Source organism: Alligator mississippiensis, chromosome 1, assembly GCF_030867095.1.
Source record: "Alligator mississippiensis isolate rAllMis1 chromosome 1, rAllMis1, whole genome shotgun sequence".
NCBI lineage: Eukaryota > Metazoa > Chordata > Crocodylia > Alligatoridae > Alligator > Alligator mississippiensis.
Genome location: NC_081824.1, coordinates 342,753,721 through 342,771,875, shown reverse-complemented (window position 1 = coordinate 342,771,875; position 18,155 = coordinate 342,753,721). Strand labels below are relative to the sequence as shown.

Here is an 18,155-nt window from a genome sequence, read left to right as displayed (position 1 = left end):
TCCCCAGGACTTGCTCAGATACAGATTTTCTTTCTGACCAGATTTTTCTTCAACCTATTTTGCTTCTGTCAGTAGATGATATGAAAGGACATGCAGAGAACAGGCTACCAAGAAGAAAGTAATAGCCTTCTCTCTGCATGTCCTTTCATAGCATTTGACAAAGTGAACTGTTGCTCATGAAAGTTTATGCATCTTTGATTCAGTTAGTCTAGAAGGTGCATTTTGACCTTGCCTTCTTTCTGACTTCTGACTCAAATGGTTAACTACCTCTTTCTTTCTACTTATAGATTAAATGAATGTACAACAAGGAAGATACCGACTTGGGGCAGGGTTTGGTGCAGAATTATCTATTGGAAGGGACAACTTTAACCCTAAATCAAGTCAGTTCTAAAAAGTCATGGTTTCAGGAATTTTGTTTTCTTGCTAATTTGTTTATGATCATTTCCTTAAGGACTTTTTTGTTTTGTTAACATGTGATGGGTCTTAATCAGCCAGGGAACTACCTGCACTCAGACATTGAAATTGATTCTTTGTAAAATGTTTTAATAGCTGTTGATTTTATTTTGGAAATTTTAGCAGCAGTATTCAGGGAAAAAATCAAATGGTAGTGAAACTTCAAAATTCTTGCATCTCTCAATTAAAAAACCCCCCAAAGCAAGGGATGAGCCCATATGCTAGGAGCCACTAGAAGGCTAAAAACATCTTCTGTATGTCCCCATAATATAAAATCAGTGTTCACAACTGAGCTCATTAAGTATAGAAAGTAACAGGTGTCAAAGATGGATCAGGTTGTGTACTGTTGAATAGATTTGCATCTTTTGATAGTCTTGCTCCCTAAGCCCCTATGGAGAGGCAAAAAGAAAAGAGAAGGTTATGTATATAGATAATACAGTTTCTGTAGAACTTTTGGGATGGAAGTGTTGATTTAAGAACAAGGGTGTTCTTTAACTCAAAATATAAAATGGAACAATAGTAATCTCAGATTCTCTTTGTATTGCTCCAGTGAAAAAACTAAGTACAGATTCAAATTGAGATATATATTTTACTAATTCAACATTCCTAGATTTACTGATTGTTCAGTACCTGTTAAATTTTTATGTTGGCTGGGTGTCCAGTTGTCTGCTTTTAATAACTTTTTCTCCCATTGATGGTGATGTAGAGATTAATTCTCTTACACTTCAACTGTAGCCATCCTCAGTTCTTTGTGTTTCTCCACCTGCTCTAATGAAGCCAGACTTATTATTTATCCCTACTTAATTGGTCTTATCCAGGCTAATCTCACATGCAGAGAAACTTCAGTCTGTTGACTTTGCTTAGGTTTATGCTGACATAATACTGTATCCAAACTAGGAAACAACACTGAACCAGAGATACAGAGAAAATATACCCAGTCTTAAAATGAAATAAAGGCCATTAGCTAATCACACTTGAGGGTTTTTTTTATAAGGTCTGTTACTTAGCCTTTATATCTTTATTTGTGTTTAGTAGCGAAAGCTGTGGAATGGGTCAGCACATGTGCCATAACATGGCATGCAAAGCTATTTTGCTTGGTACACCACAGCCGGCCCAGGCTCTGGGCAGCTGCTGCTGGCCCCTGAGCTCGGGCTGCTCACAGAAGGTGGTAGGGAGGCTGCAAGCCCTGCTACTAACAGCCCAGACTCCTTGGTGGACAGCAGCTGCCCAGAGCCTGGGCCAGATGTGGAAGGCATCTGTGAGCCTGCAAGCAGCTGCACGGGAATTTGGAGTCATGGCCTGACTTGCTGCTCTGTGCACCTTGGGGAGCACTATGGGGAAGAGGCCTGTGGTTGTGCTTCACTGCTGCAGGGCTGGAGTAGGGCAGGAGGGGTGGAGCAAGCAGCGTATGTCCCCGTCCCTCTGGGCCTGGCTGTGAAGGTCAGGGTGAGCTGTGTGAGTGCAGTGGTTCTGCGCAGGAGTATTTGGGCCAGGTGGTTCCAGGCCCCATCACCCCTGTCCATGTCGGCTCTCCCTGCAGAGCTCATCCATGTGATCGCTTAGGAAGCTGCATGCTGGAGGGAGCTGTGCACCAGGCTTGAGCTACGGCCCTAGGGACGGGATGGGGCAGCCCCTAGCTGTAGGGGCAGAGGAAGGTGCTTGTGGGCAGGGGTGGCTGCCCCAGGCAGTCCTGGGGGCTCCTCCTACACCCAAGCTCCAGTGGGGTGGGCCAGGCTGAGCCATACAGTCAGCCTCCACCCCTGCTCTCACTCCCACTCCTGCTGCATTGAGCTAGGAGCTGGGCCACTGCCATAGGGTAGCACAGACCTTGGCTGTAGCCCTTGTCCCTGTCACGGCCTGTGGGGTCCCAGCGAGGTCTGTTCTGCCCCTGTCTGTGGCCAGTGCCCCGTCTCCAGTGGGGAAGAGGCCAGCCCCCCTCCTCATGCCTTGTGCTCTGCCCTGTTTCCTGCCTTGCATGCCTGCAACTGCTGCCAGCAGCAAGTGGGGCTGGGGCTCTGGACCTCAGTGTAGCCAGTTGCAGCCTTGCAGCTGTCTGGTTTGAGCAGTCCAGCCTCCATGATGGGTGGCAGGAGCCTGACTTGCGCCCAGGCTGCTTGTAGCAGGTGGCTGGCTGCAAGTGGCTGCATTAGGGTTTGGAGCCCCAGCTCGGCTCAGCAGTTGCCCACGTGCCTCAGAAAGCCTGGTGGGGAAGGGGCCCGGGGCTGCACTGCTGCAACAAAGTTCGGGTCCCTTGCGGCTTCCCTGCTGCGTGCCCTTGGCATGCCAACATCTTTGAAGTCCAGGTTGCAGAGGTTTTTTTGGCACTTGGCCCAAAAACATTGCCAACCCCTGCTCTGGAAGTTTATTTCTGGAGAAATTAATTCTAAGCAAGCATAGTGGGGAAGGAGGAATGTAGTTAGGGAAGCAAAACTTGTGTGACACAATTAGATTACATTCCTTTGGAAGAAATGGGAAGTCACATCTCAAAACACATGGAGCGCTGCTTTATAGACATAAGTGTATTCAACGTATGCCAGAACTGATCCTATAAGAAAACTGATAGTGGAGTAGACGCTATTCTACAGGCATGCTTTGGGTAGTTAGGTATTTCAGTTGCTGTAGTCATCTACTAAAAGATCATTACAAGTGAAGCTAAACTTGAAAAATCTGAGGCACATCTCTTTTCTTTTTTCCATTCCCTACCCCTTGTTACTTTGACTTGACATCATAGTTATTGCATGGCATGTCCTTTTACAAAAGCTGAGTTGGGACCCCTTTACCAGCTGTAACTTCTCACTTGTAGCCTAAATATAGATTAACTGCATCTCAGCAGCTCCAGCCCTTTTCCCTGCTGCAAAGTGTTGAGTTAGGGGATAGGCAAAACATGAAGGTAAAGGCATTATGTCTCTTTTCTTTGATGGGGGAAGCCAAAACAAGTCAGTGCTGAACAAAGAGTTTGAGGAAGAAAACAAGACTTCCTGCCTCCACTTGCACTCCCTTTTTTTTTACTGGGCAAGAAGGGGAAAATTGTGGTTTCCTTTGGATGTCCAATTGCATGATGTCTAGCAGCTAGACTTCAGTTGAAAACTGCCACTTTTTTTATTCTAGCAGTTGAGCACTCTATATTCAAGACTAAAATCTACTCCTTAATTTGGCTTGTAAAGTTATGAAAGCTAGGAATGTAGCCTTCTAAATTAGAAATAGTTGAACAAGTATTTAGCTCTGGTCAACATGGAATATTTACCACCAAAATAAAAAAAACTTCTGTTAACACACATTGCATATGAACATTTAAATCTTCTCTTGCTATAAGCTAGTATGCTTTTGTTCTTGAATGAAGATCTGCTCTGATTCTAGGAAAAGTGTTCATGGTTTGAGAAGTAGACGAGTTATAGGTGTTCTCTGAAACTCCACACACAAACTAGTGATTTAGTGGAGATGGCTCTTTAGCATTCTCCTTCTCTGGACATTACCTTCAACGCTTCTTATTTCACTGTTGTTGGAACACAGGGACTCAAAGGAAAAGCCACTATGGTTTTATCGTTGTAGTTGTTAGAACGGGTCTACCTGATGTGCAGTGAGACAAAGGGATTTTTGTGGGCTGCTAATGGTGCATGGAGCCAGTTTCATGGTCTTTTCTCAGTGAGCCCCTCTTTTGTCACTGATTGGCCAAGAGGCAAAAACCATGGTGTAATTAAATAGCAAAATCCACAGAAATATCAAATAAATGACCACATACCTATAAATCTAAGTATTAAGTTTACATCTAAATTGAAATATATCAATTTATACACAATATGAATTGTAACTAATATAATTTATTATTGGTGTTCTACAAAAAAATTAGTAATACTAAATAATGCTAACCTTGATGGAAACGATTCGTGTTAGTTGTTACCTGCAGGCAGCATCTACTGGTGGGTGCAACTAACATCCTCTGTCTCTGCAGTGTGAACACCCGTCCATACACTGAAATCATATGTTCTGCATTCACTGAATTGGTTGGAATGGTAAGGTAGCATTTTACCAAATGGTAGGCATGTAGAAACCAATCAGAAACAGACTCCCAAAACAGTCACAGCCAAAGGCATTTGGCACTTTTTGACAAAGTTTATGTAAGCATCATGTTCCTTGTCATGCTCTTTCTGCCATTCAGGGATTGAGTTTAGTAGCTGAGGTCAAAACTCAGGAAAGGCAGCCGATTGGGGTAAAAAAAAAAAAAAAAAAAAAGCAAACAATTCTAAAAAAGGAGGCAGCTAGTCATTTAAACTGCGGTGGTAGAGACTGATTGTGCTTATAGCATTGATTTGACTTCGCAGCTATTGCCTGGAACAGTTCTGTCTCTTCAGGTTTTCATGTTGACACTTTGAAAGTTGTTATGATGCCATGTCTTCAATCTAAATTATCAAATTCATCAGCTTGTGTGCTTGGTGGAGTAAAGCCTGCTGACTTTCAAACCACATTAAAAGCTCCATGAACCACATCACATTTTCAGCCCCAAATTTAACTTGATTTTCAATGATGCCCTGTCTTAAGAGATCATGTAGTTTAAGTATGCACTGTGTACTGGGTGGGATTTCAAGCTTCTTGCCCATAAATTGTTGGTAGTATTTAATATCTCTTGTGTGGCAAGAAACTGAATTAAACTACAAATTCAACCTTGTAAGCACTGGCTTTGGTGGAAGTGACAAAATCGCATGTAGTTCCCTGCTGCGATTGGCAATGGACTGCCTGTATTGAAGCTTATGGCCTGGACAATGTTTGAATGCCTTCTTAAAAGAGGAAACTAGGCTATCCACATCAGGAAAATGCATGCGTCAGATGTCACTTACTAAAGAAAGTGATGTGTGCATTGCAGGTGACATGAATTGTGTTGTGCATCATTCCATGAAGCACACCAGAGAGAGCTTTGCATATATACGTTGTGTTATCAGACAGACATGCAGAGAGCTTGTTAAATTCTAAGCTGTAGTTTACAACAGCCTTCACTACAACTTGTGCCATGGTAGAAAAATTGACAGACGTGAAGTGAACCAGCTCTGTTTGAAAAATATGCAGGTCATAAATTATCCAGCTCCCAGATAGAAATAAAATGTGCAGAACACAGTTACCTAGGGCATCTGCTGTTTTATCTGCTACAATTGAGATTTGATTCATATTCTGCCAGTGCACATTTTCTAGACTGAACATGTGAAGGAATTGCTCTTGGTAGATAATCTTGGTGAAGCTTGTTTGCACGTGGGAAACTGCTAGCATTTGGCACATGTTTGTTCAAGTAGTCTTTTAACTTTAGGGTTATTGATTTTCTCCAGAGCTATGTTGGTAGCTGTGAATGACTCTACTAGCATGGATGTAGCCTCTCCTCTTGTCAGACTGCTTTCCTGGAGTTCTTTTAAAGATCGAGGACATATTCACTTGTTTCTTGCTCTGACCTCTGCAACAGCCTTTTGCTTTATATGCGATTTGAACTCTAAATGTTAATCAGTGCTGTATTCCTTGACACATCCAGATTCACATTGCATGATGAATGAAAAAATTTACCACTATCTGCAGGCAAGGAACTACCTTACACAATCCTGATCTGAAACGTATTTAGCTTTCTTGCATTTCTTGTAACTCATCTTCAGACTGCAGGCTTGCTGCAGCATTGCATCTGGCTTCTTAAAAGATGGCGCCAAAACCATTTTGCTTTCCTGACTGGTGCTTTCACTGAGTCTACATCATTAGTACAGCCTGTCAGTAGCTTTTTCTCAAATCCCGTGTTCTGCAGCTGCAGGGATTGCCGTGCTTTCTATGTATTCCAGTAAGCTTTGTTTCCCCCTAGGCAATTCCACAGAAAATCACAGGGCACACGGTTTTTTCAGTGATTGCGGGGAAACGCCATTTTGGTGGTTTCCCTGAAAATTGTGAAACTGTGAGTTTAAGTGGGTCTCTAGTTGTTGACAATGGGTAGATTATAGAGAAATGTAGAACTAATGACCACTTAAATTTATCTTAGTTAGCAACAGCTTCCCAGGATAAAGCATTTGAAAAGTTTTTGCTATAGGAGAACACTTTCTTTTTTTTGTGCAGCAAAAGTTGAAATGCTTCCATAGGAAAAAGGACTGGGTAGTCCTCAATCATACTTCAAAGCATAGCATTAATGCATTTTGTCTGACAAGACTTCAAGGAATTAAATTGCCTGTGCGAATTCATAAGACACTGCCAGAAGACCCAAGATTTACACGTGTAATGAAAGAAAAAGTAGGAATGTAATTAATCAAGAACAGTCATTTAAGACTTGCAAGGATGCTAGCATAAAGGCAGCCAAAATGTGTGTGTAAATGCAAAAACACCCAGAACAAATTGATGTTAGAGAGTTTGATACACAAGGCTTACAAATGTCAGTAGGAAAAGAATGAAAGGGAAAGTAGGTTCATGAATAGATTAAATTGATTATAAAATGGCTGAAGTATTTCATTTAAAAAATATGCCTTTAACAAGACAGAAATTTAAAAATAGAGCAACTACTCAAGCAGCTAGCTATTGAATTTTAGGGTTTTTTTTAGAAAGGAAAATGGTTTGACTTGTAAATCAGCATGATACACATGTTGTGGAATTGGCTGATTTATTTTTCTATTGATGCTTCATTTTGAAAATTGGGAGGTACTTGAAAACTGGAGATGGTACATGTAGGCCATCCAGGGGGAAAAAAAAAAAGGCTAATAGTCCTGGCTATGCCAACCCAGAAATCAAATGTACAACTAGTAGAACAGATGTTCTGAGAAAAGCACTTAAACCTGAGCAGGTTGAAAATAATGAAGGAGAAACAATAAAAAAAATAAGCCATTCTCTTTCAGAAAAAGTTGATGAAGGGAAAGTAGTGAATGTAATTCTAATATAATAAAGGGCTTAGTATGTCTGTCTGTGTGTCCATAATGCTTTTGGACAGCTGTGCATACACCACCTAGAGGGCCAGCAGCAATTGCCTGCGGGGGCTCCGCCTCCTCAGACAGGAAGGCAGGAGCCCTGCTGCTCTGTGGGAGGAGGTGGAGGAGGATAGATTGTGGGGGGGGGAAGGGAGGAGGAGCCACTGCTGCCACGGCCTCAGGCAGGGAGGGGAGCCCCACTGCTCTGTGGGAAGCGGGTGGCTGGCAGGGAGGGAGCTGCCACCACCTCAGGTGGAGGGAAGCCCCGCTGCTCCATAGGAGGCGGCAGAGGCAGGCGTGTGGGAGGGGGTGCCTAGAAAAATAAGATATATTCACCTCTCATTTCTGTAATTCACCAAATTATTTACCCCAGAGTTTTAAGAACCATTTAAAATAAATCATTGCTATTCATTTATCCCAAGACTGCGGTTGAGTCTCAGTTTTGTATTAGGCCCTTTAAGACAAGATTTTGCTTTCTGTGCTTTTTAAAGATTGTTTTGCTTCTTACATAGCCTTGAGGAGTTAGTTTTTCTTTAGACTCTGTTCAGGTTGCTTATTTGCTTTTGAGGTGTGTATTTACTTCTTGTTGATGAACTTTCTGTTATGTAAGAGGAAGTCAGTCAGAAAACTTAGTTCTCTACTCGGTTTGGGTGTGAAAGGAGAATGTAGAGCAAGGGTGGGCAATTATTTTGGGCAGAGGGCCACTTAGCAAGTTTTGGCGAGCTGTCGAGGGGCGGGGGGCGCATAGGTAGCTCTGCCCCTTGACACTTGCTCCACCCCCTGGTCACCACATTGGGACCAGAAATCCTGCCCCCTAACCCTTGATTTTTGCCACTGGAGGTCCCTTCCCTTGCTTCCCCCTCCCCTACAATACTCCTTTTGGGAGGGGGGGTTGCCATCTTAAAACCAGAAAAAAAACAAAAACAAATCATATGCTAGAAGTCAAATGCCTATAAAATATTTTAATTTTATTACAAAAAATATTTGCCATGACTTGTGATTTGTGTACTGTATATAGAAGGGATTGCATAATAACTGAAAAAGTGTCACTCTTTTTATATTTTGTGTGTATGGTGGGGCGTTGTGGAGGAGGGTGGCTGTGTAAGGGGACATAGAGTATTTTGGGGTATATCTATGCCAGTTGAGGTTGTGGGGGCAGGGTGTGGGTATGTGGGCTGAGGGAGGGTGGGGGCATGTAGGGACCCCCCCATTCTCCCCATGGCGTGCAGCCCCTGCTGCTGGCGGCAGCAGCAGCAGCAGGCAGGGAGGTCAGGGTGCTCATGCCCAGTGCAGCTTTGGCTCTAGCCAGTGTTGCGTGGGGGGGAGGGAGCAGAGCCTGCCCTATCATGAGGGCTCCGCACCATGCTGGAGCCTACTGCCTTCCCCACCCCCTGCTTCCCCATGGAGTCCAGTGTAGGCCTTCCCTGCTGCAAGTGCGGAGCTAGAGAGACAGAGTTCCTGCAATATAGGCAGCCAGGCACTCCACCTCCAGCACAGTGCTGGTCGTTTCTATTGTAGGGGCTCATTGCAGTGCGCCTGCAGTTCCTCACTTGCAGTGGGGAAGCCCCATTCTGGACTTGGTGGGGAAGCAGGGGGTGGGGCTCCCTGCACTTGGGGTGGAGTGTGGGGACCTGCACGGCACGGGGTGGGGAAGGCAGCAGGTTCCAGCACGGGACTTCCCCTGCTGCAAGTGCTGGAGCTGCAGGCATGCGGCACAGAGCCCTGGCAATAGGGTAGGCTGCTGAAGCCTCCTGTGCTGGGCACGATCACCCTGACCTCCCCGCCTCCTGCTGCTGCTGGCAGCAGGGGCTGCATGCCATGGAGCGGGTGTAGATGTCCCTACACCCCCACCCTCACACCCACATGCTGCCTAGTTGAGATCCCTGCTTCTGCTGCCCCTCTGGGTGCAGGCTCCATGCTTCGCTCCTGCTTCTGCCCCGCTGCAACTCCACCCCTACCAGCCCTGCCACTTCTGTACCTGCTGCCCCAAGCAAGCCGATTCTGGCTGCAGCAGGAGCCCTGCCCGGAAGCTGCTGGCTGGGTAGAGCCCTTCTGCCCACAAGGGTGGGAGTGAGGCCCAATAGAGTATGTTGGGGGGTTGCATATGTGGGTGCCTCACTCCCACCCCTGTGGGCAGAAGGGCTGGGTGGGGTGCAATTCATTGGAAGGTGCTGCAGGCCATATTCCTGGTATAGAAGAACGTTTTTTGAAAAGCTCTCTCCTTTCACACTGTCACTTGATTCAACAGTCAGGGATTTTTGTATGTGATGTCTAGGTCTATCCCAACCAGTTAGTCCAATAAAAGGTAAGCTTTTGAATGCAAAACATTCTTTTTCAGGTCTGATAGGTCCTGAAGATCATCTGACAGGACCTGTCAGACCTGAAGTAGATTGCATTGCATTCTAAAGCTTATTGAAGTCTGTGCCAACCATGTGGTTGCTCCAATAAAAGAGATCTACAAAAATTCCTCTCTTACTTTTCCTGGACCGTCATGGCTACAACATCACTCCAGCACTTTCATCACTAATCTTTTGGTGATAGTTCCTGTTGTTTTCTTTTATTTGTGCTGAGTGGTTTCCTGGTTTCCTTACTAGGACTGTGAAGCTCCAGTCCCCGATTTGATTTGGCCCGATTAGGAGAACAAATCTCTGAATCCGAATCTAATCAGGAGACCCTTTAATCTCTCTAAATTGAATCTGAACCCTCTGAATTGATACGGAGAGATTCGGAAAGATTCAGACGTAGAAAAAATATTTAAAGCTGTGTTTACATACCTCAAGGTACCAGGTGGCTCATGGATGCTGTGATGGTGGGGTGGATGGAGTGTCCCACAGGAGCACGGGGGACTCCCCAGTGCGCTCGCTCGGCAGCAAAACCAGAAGTGGACCAGAATCGCTTGTGGTCTACTTCCGGGTCCGCCAGGGAGCATGCTGGGGCCGCCTCCTCCCTTCACCCTTCTGGCTTGGCGGCTGGTGCCTCCTGGGTCTGGGGGGGCACCCAGGGTCCCCCTGTAGCTGATCGCCAAGCCAGGGAGGCACAGGGGGCCTGCCCAATGTGCTCCCTGGTGGACCCAGAAGTGGACTGGTGGTACTTCCGGTCCACTTCTGGCAGTGATGACACGTACGGGGTGTGTGGGGATGCACGTGCACCCCCTGAGAGTGCCGGTGCACCCCCTGACTGACCACACTTGCTGCTCAGGCAACGGGCGGGGGGGGGCAGGCGGGCATGCCGGTACCCCCCCAGCAAGTGCTGGCTGGGGAGTGGGAGCGGCTATGACTTCTACCATGTACCCTATGTCCCCATGACTTCCACTAGTCGCCCATGACTTTTGGGATTGCCACTGAGCAAGCAGGGGGGCCCCCTGCACTCCTGTGGGATGCTCCATCTGCCCCACCATCGCAGTGTTCACAATCCACGCCTGGTACCTCGAGGTACGTAGAAAAAACATTTTAAAGCTGTCTCTATAGCCAAATCGCTGATTCTCCAAATTGGCATCGAAACTTCAGATTCAGCCAAATTGAATTGGGAATAGTGATCTGAATCAACGAATCAAACCACTGTCCCTGATTTTGGGCCAAACCTGAATCCAAATTGTATATGGCCCATTTCGCACACCCCTAGTTTTTACTAACAGGGGCACAGTGAAAGCTTCCAGGTTATTGTAATCTAATTGGTATGAGGCGAAAATCAAAGAGTGTAAATAGGACATTTTTGTTAATTCAGAGAGAAACTGCTTTGTGTTTCCTTCTTTCTATTAATATTTTTTTGTACTTATATTGGACAAACTGTAAACTGTAGTCCTGGCAGATGGAGTGTTTTAAAAATGAACTAAAATGAAAATGCTTAAAGAACTTTAAAAAGATGTGTGTTCATATATTTAGAAACACTATTTATGAAAAACTTTTTTTCTGATTTATTGTTGGTTGAACTGCATCATGTGACTTCAGATGTTATCACGATATTCTTTCTGTTGGAAGTCTCCTATTATGAAGTCTCATATAATACGAATAACCTTGTTTAATGGATGTAAAAGGCCCTGGTTCAAAAATAGACCCCTTTTCTCTGTAAAGTGGAAAAGTGTGGATTTGGGGTTTCTTTTTTTTTTAAACTGAAAATTGGGGGGGGAAGGGAGGGGTTGTTAATCGGAGAAAAATAGGACCCCTGTTGATCATAATTAATGCTCACTTTTATATCTTTGTTTAAAACTACTTGGGAATAGTGAGGTGCCTTTCTAGTGAACATACCCAAGGCTCTAATACCAATGCTGGCCTTGTGTGTTTAAAAAAAAAAAACAGATTTTAGTAAGTGTTTGACTTGTTGAAAGTGTTACCTGTTTTGACTTTATCTTTTTGTTTTTTTTGAGAACTCAAAAAAACATTTAGAATCAACATTATAGACTAATGCTGAAGCATTCAAGCTCTCCCATGTTCCAATGTAAGAACATTAAATAAAAAGGATGGATAATAGAGCAGCATAATTGTATATCCATTTGAACAATCAAAGTAGAAGATGAAGAAATATTTAAAAGAAGACCTTTCCATTCACAATTTCTTATTCAATACTTTAAAATTTCCCATGTCAATAGGAAATGTTAGGTAAGATTTATTTGTTCCATTTTTCTTCACCTTTTTCTATATGCGTATATGCTGTATCTAGTCTTTTTTTCTACAACCTGATATAAAATCCTTGAAAGAACTGTGGAGAAGGATCTAAATGAATTTTAATTTATTGATGGTAATGCAACTGAAAATTGAAAATTTAATTTAGTTGGCTTTCATAAAGTCTGTGGATGGTAAGAAAATATGAGTTTCAGCAACCAAGCTTTTAGTAACATATACACCCAGTTGTTCTCAACCTATCTGAGCCTGTGGGCTGGATGAGGTGGGAAGCTGGTGCACAGGCCAGATCTAGCATTGGATCATTGTGGGGATGCATGCCAGCCTTACCTTGCATGCCCAGATCCAGCCTGCGGGTCTCCCTACAGGTCTGGAGATCTGGCAGCAAGGGAGCAGCAACTAACACTGCCACTGCTTCCCCACTGTCAAACTTCTGGACCTATGGGGAACCCTGTGGCTGGATGACAGCTTTGAGGACCAGATCTGGCACTTGAGTTGGAGTTTGAGCACTGCTGATATTCACGGGTAGTAGTATATTTGTATCAGTTATGCTTAGCTTCACTTGGAATACGAGTGGAGTCGCATTTTACGCGGGGGTTAGGTGCTGAAGTCAGTGCGTAAGGCAAAAAATTGGAGACTATACGCGGGGTGGGAGCGGGGCTTGAGTTTGCACATAGTGCTATGCTTAGAGCTGTGCGGCTGGTGGCAGCGCGGCAGCGCAGCGCGGGGTGGTGATGGGGATAACTGTGCGCCACCCGGCCACCACCACACTGCTGCTGCCACCCAGTGGCTGGCCACACCGCTCCGGGCATGGCTCCATGGTGACGGTGGGAGGTTTTGGAGGCAGTGGCCGTCACCGCCATAATGGGCCTTAGGTAAGCGGCAGTGCCATGTGCAAACTCAAGCCCCGCCCCCCTCCCGCCCCACTTCTAATTGAAGTCACCTAAGTTAAATGCACGTATGATGCGACTGACCTGTATATCACTTGCTGCCTTTCTTCATTGCAGTCCTCCTGTTGCTTGCAGTACCCCACCCTTAGGAGTAAGGTCCATTATTGCTTCCTGAAAACTTGTTCATGTGCTGGAGAAGAGAAATACATAGTCTCCTATGTAAAGAATACTTTTGTCTGTCTTTCATATATTACTGTACATTGCTCAAGCTTGGTGCTTTCAGGAAGGAAAAACATCAGCTTGGAATATACAAGGAAAAAGATAAGCATGTGAACACCAGTTGAAGCAAGTTCTGGATTTAACAGGGATATTGTACATTTACTAGTTATAATGGATCAACAAGCACCGTTAAACGTTGTTTTGTGAGACCAAAGAGAGGAGACTTATCAGCTGGCTCTTTGCAAAGGATTAGATTTGTTAGTATATTGAGGCAATGTCAAAATAATTATGGTTCTGCACGTAGGAGAGTGGTCCTACTTCATGCATTTTCTTTGTAGCCCACACTTAAGAGGCACTTCAAAAATGAAATGTAATTTTCATCTTGGTAAATAGACTTAAAAAAAAACTAATCAAATTGGTTCAAATTAAATGTTTGCTTTTACATTTGACTCTCAGTTGCTTTTCAAGATGAATTCTCCATGTCTGCCCTTTGCAGGCAAGATGTCTACTTAAATTGCTAGAGTCATTTATTTCAAGCCTTTAAATTTGGGATATCATGTGTAAGATACTGTTGTGGAATTAACAGACTAAGGTGATGTGATGTGTACATTTCAGGAAGAGTGACATCCTGAATTAAAAGGTTGATCTGTTCCTGTCTGAAAATGACAAGTTTGCAGTCTGGCAATAATGACAGATTCATTAAGATTATCCTCAGGATGAATATTCTAAAATGTTGGACTTCTTTCTCAAAACGTTTCTGTATATCATTTGTTTTGGAGGGATGCTTATGTAAGGCAAGCAGGGATTGGTCAGTAGTACAGAAAATATTTGGGTCATATAAAAAAAAAAAAATTACAGCATACATTTATTTAAATCTCATTATGTTTACTTGGGCTGTGTATACTTATGTGTTACCTTTTTTAGCACTAAATATACCCCTTTTATGCCGTCATAAATGAGTGTACAGCCGTTCAAGCCATATGTAAACACTTTGTGAGACTGCCATGAAATGTTACCTCTTTTCAAAAGGAACTTCTCAGTAATGTGCCAGTTTTGATTACCTGTTGTGAAGCCTATACAACTTCAAATAATACCACAGGGTGTGGCTCGGTCTTCTAGTATCCTGGGAGGCTTTGCTTTTTGCCTTCATCTCAGCTCCAGGGAGTCCACCTGTGTCTGAGGCCAAACTCTACTACCCCAGGGAGTCAGAGCTGAGCACACTTGTCACTATGCTGACTTGCTGCTTGGTGCTTTCTTTGTGAGCAAGATAGAGTTCTTTTGAATGCATTTGGAGGTGAATTACAAGCCATTCTCAGAGTACTTCCCAGTTTGAGTCAACTTAGGTGATGATCAGGGATCTGAGTTTTCTATTTGCTATGGAAAAGCCTAGTAAAACCTGTTGCTTTTTTTCCACTTTGAGGAGGTGTTATGGCGTGGGGTCCTGCGGGATGGCCGTGATCTCCCCAAGGCCCCTTTCTCATGCCAAGTTGGCACCCTCACATCTCGCCCGCCACGTCTTTGATGGAAAATAAATATATGGGGGATGCCTTGCATCCTTTTGGACACGGTTTGTTGTAAATTCTGACCCCGTGGGATCCTGGACTCCTTGTGGGTCTCGCTCTGCAGTGATTGGTTCTGGGGCACCCTAGCCTTATGGGCTATGCGTGGCACCAACCACCCCTGTACCGCACCCCAAGCCTCGCAGATGTACCGGATGTTCTTCGGTCATACTTGATGCCTCACTGTCACTTGGGCTCTCCACAGCCCTGTCTCTCAACAGTGCCCCACTGGGCATTTGGGTTCCACACGACCTTTTCCATTCTGCCTTACTGGGCACCCGGGGTCGGTACGCTCCCGTGGCTGCACTCTTTTGGATGCTCGGGGTCAGGACAGTTCCAATACTGCCCTTTCAGACTTATGTCAGTCATTGCCCCCTTCCCTGGGGCCTCTCACAGTGCTGCCCCCTTCTCTGGGGCTGGTGTCAGTGCACCCCAAATGCTGCGCCCTCACTGGTGCTGGGGTCCCCATACTGCTGTGGGTCCCCTATGAGGCCTCCTCCGACCCCTAATAGCCTCACCCAAACCGCCGGTAACAAACAGCAAACACAAAGCATAAGCCCCTAGGCTATAACATAAATCTCAGCCATCTGGCTCCAACCTTCTTTTTGCCACACCAGAGTTGCTTCAGCTGTCCCCAGTCTCAGGCCATACCTACAGTCTGGCCTCTTCCCTTTGCTCATTCCAGCAGGGTTCTTTCCCCCTTGGCTGCCAGCAAGGAACTGCTTCCTGGCCTCCAGCCTGTGATTTATATAGGAGCTTGGCCCTGCCCCTGCTGGTCAGCTGACTAGGCAGGTGTGGGTCACTAGTTTGCTCTGGCCCAGCAACCAGCTCCTGTGTGGTTATTCCAGCTCTCCAAGTAGCAGGCACCTTAGTGCCCTGCTACAGGAGAAAAATGCAGGAAACGGTAGGTTTCCCCTTGCCAGCTGGTAAGGGGCACAAGCAGGGGTGGGGGGGGAGGGAGAGGCAATGGCATGAGCAGGGCACCGGCATATCAGGGCTGCTTAGTGCCACAAAGCAGTGGGGAGTGGACAGCTGCAGCTGGACCCATGTTCTGGTGAGCAAAGGGGGCAGGTGGAGCTCTGATTTCCCATGATAAAAAACCCCCAAATCTACAGGCATTTAGAATTTATTTTATTGCAGTGATTGATGCACTGGTAGGCTTCCAAATTGCTTTAAAATTGTAAATATATCAATAAAACATTGTTCAACTGATTTTTTTTTTTTTTAAATTTATTATTTTTTTTATTTTTTTTTTTACACACACACGTGCACGCACACTCTCTCTGCCCCCCCTTATAGGCAAGAAATATTTGTATTGCTGCTCATGAAATATTTGATTTGTATACTGGATAATAGAGTATTCTGATTAGTAAAATGACAGTTAACACAGCTTTTACTCTGTATAATTTACATGTTATTCCATGATGCGAATGAAATGCCACTATTGAGATATCTAGATACATCTATACAAAGTATTTGCAGTTTTTTAATTGGAGAATTCGCAGATTTTTTTTCTCTTAGTTTCTTTTTCTTTTTTTAAATCAGAGTTTGCGATTTTTAAACAGAAAAGCAGGGTCCTTGGTGATGATTTACTGATTCTTTGAACTAAATCTCACCGGCAGATTCGCTCAAAACCAGTCCTATACCATCATCTGAAAATACAGCATGAAAAGCCTGTCATTGTGCATTACAAATATCCAGTCTCTGGCCCTGTCTCCAAACTCAGCAAGGGTATGAAGCAAGAAATCATAGATTGTAGAGTCGGAAGGGACCACAATGGATCATCGTGTCCGACCCCCTGCCCCTGGCAGGAAAGAGGACCGAGGTCAGATGACCCCAGCCAGGTGACTATCTAGCCTCTTCTTGACGACATCCAAGCTAGGTGAAAGCACCACCTCTCTTGGAAGCCCATTCCAGATCCTGGCCACCCTTACTGTGAAAAATTTCTTCCTAATATCTAACCTAAATCCACTCTCAACTAGTTTACACCCGTTATTCCTAGTCACCCATTACACCCATTGCTGCCCATAGATTTGGTTCAGCATCTCCAATCTCTTCCAGGAGCTTGTGGGCTTCATGTATAACCTGTTTATGACCTTTAAGCTTCTTAAACCTCTATCTATTCAGGTCTTAAGTTAACAGCTGATTTTTATCATCTCTTGTCTCTACTGCCAGTAACAATGTTAGGATCTGTCTCCTTCTATCACTTGGTCTAATGCCCAAGTACAGGGAGTACATCTATGTGTTTGTAAGTTGTGCAGCCTGTTATAAGTCTCAGTGTGCTGTTAAGTACAGTGTCAAGCTGTGACAATGAAGGTATGTCAGCAAAGGCTTCAAGATTAGCTGCTAGTTCAAATAAGTTTCTAGGGTTCATGGTAAACTTACAGTTGGGTTGCTAACCCATGATAAAGCCCATGACATTGTGCCTTTATTCTTATCGCTACCCATGCAGGCTAGATTTAAGATAATGCAGGTACAACTCACCTAATGGTACAATGGCACCTTCATTTTACTTTGTACACATACCTTAAAAGAAAATCACGAACAGGATGAACTATATAGTCTTTTTTACCACAATGGCTTAAATCCTCTGACCATACTAAAAGTGCTCCCTAATTTTTGAAAGTTAACTAACTATTCACTTTAAAACAGGGCTGTCCAACTGGCAGCTTAGGGGGCAACATGCAGCCTGTAGGCCCCTGCAACCACCTCTCACTGCTGTGGCAGGGAAGAGCCCAGGAAGGGGGACCACATACTGCCTTTACAGCCCCTGTAGATGTAGAGACCCTGGAGGCCCGCATGGCAGGGGGTTTAGAACTACATAAAAACGTAATAACTGCCATTTAGTGGGTCAGACCATAGGTCCATCTTCCCCAGTATCCTGTGTCACACAGTGGCAGATGCTGAAAGGGAGAGCGAACTAGGTATGACCAGGGTTTTTTCCCCACTGTTACTCTTTTACTTGCAAGCTCCAGCATTTAAGGCCTAGAACAGGGGCAGACAAAATACAGCCTGCAGGTCAAATCCGGCACACCAGGCCATTCTGTCTGGCCCACAGAGCCCCTATAAAATGTAGTAAATTTAATATGTACTTGCTCCTGGCAGCCTGTCAAAGCTGACAGAAGGCAGGAGCAGTAGGACCCGGAGGGAGCCCTCAGCGGGCTTGAGCAGCCCAGCCCCACCCCACCCCCAGGCAGCTCCCTGTTTTCCTGCCCCGCCCTGCTCCAGCACCACGTGTCTCCCAGATGCATCACTGGACCGCGGAGCAGTGTGTGTGTGTGCACATGCGTGCGCAGGCTCAGGGGCAGAGTGCGTGTGTGCAGACTCAGGGACAGTGTGTGTGTGTGTGTGTGTGTGTGTGTGTGTGTGCATGCAGTCATGGGGCACAGTGTGTGTGCAGGCTCAGGGGCAGTGCGTGTACATGTGTGCATGCATGTGCACAGGCACAGGTACTGTGTGTGCACAGGCACAGGGGCAGAGTGCGTGTGCACAGGATCGGGCAGAGTGTGT

At 45.1% G+C, this 18,155-nt stretch overlaps 1 protein-coding gene across 6 annotated transcripts in view; it reads left to right on the top strand.

The window, feature by feature from the left end:
* Positions 1-18,155, top strand: part of MGAT4A (alpha-1,3-mannosyl-glycoprotein 4-beta-N-acetylglucosaminyltransferase A) — a 181,614-nt gene that overhangs the window by 10,189 nt on the left and 153,270 nt on the right. The window contains exon 3 of one of the 6 annotated variants that reach the window (XM_019485096.2): positions 288-380. The exons of the other annotated variants lie outside the window; for them this stretch is intronic. Coding sequence (XP_019340641.1) covers positions 293-380 — 88 coding nt within the window. The 5' untranslated portion in view covers positions 288-292. The remainder of the gene's footprint in view (positions 1-287; positions 381-18,155) is intronic. 6 annotated transcript variants of the gene reach the window in all.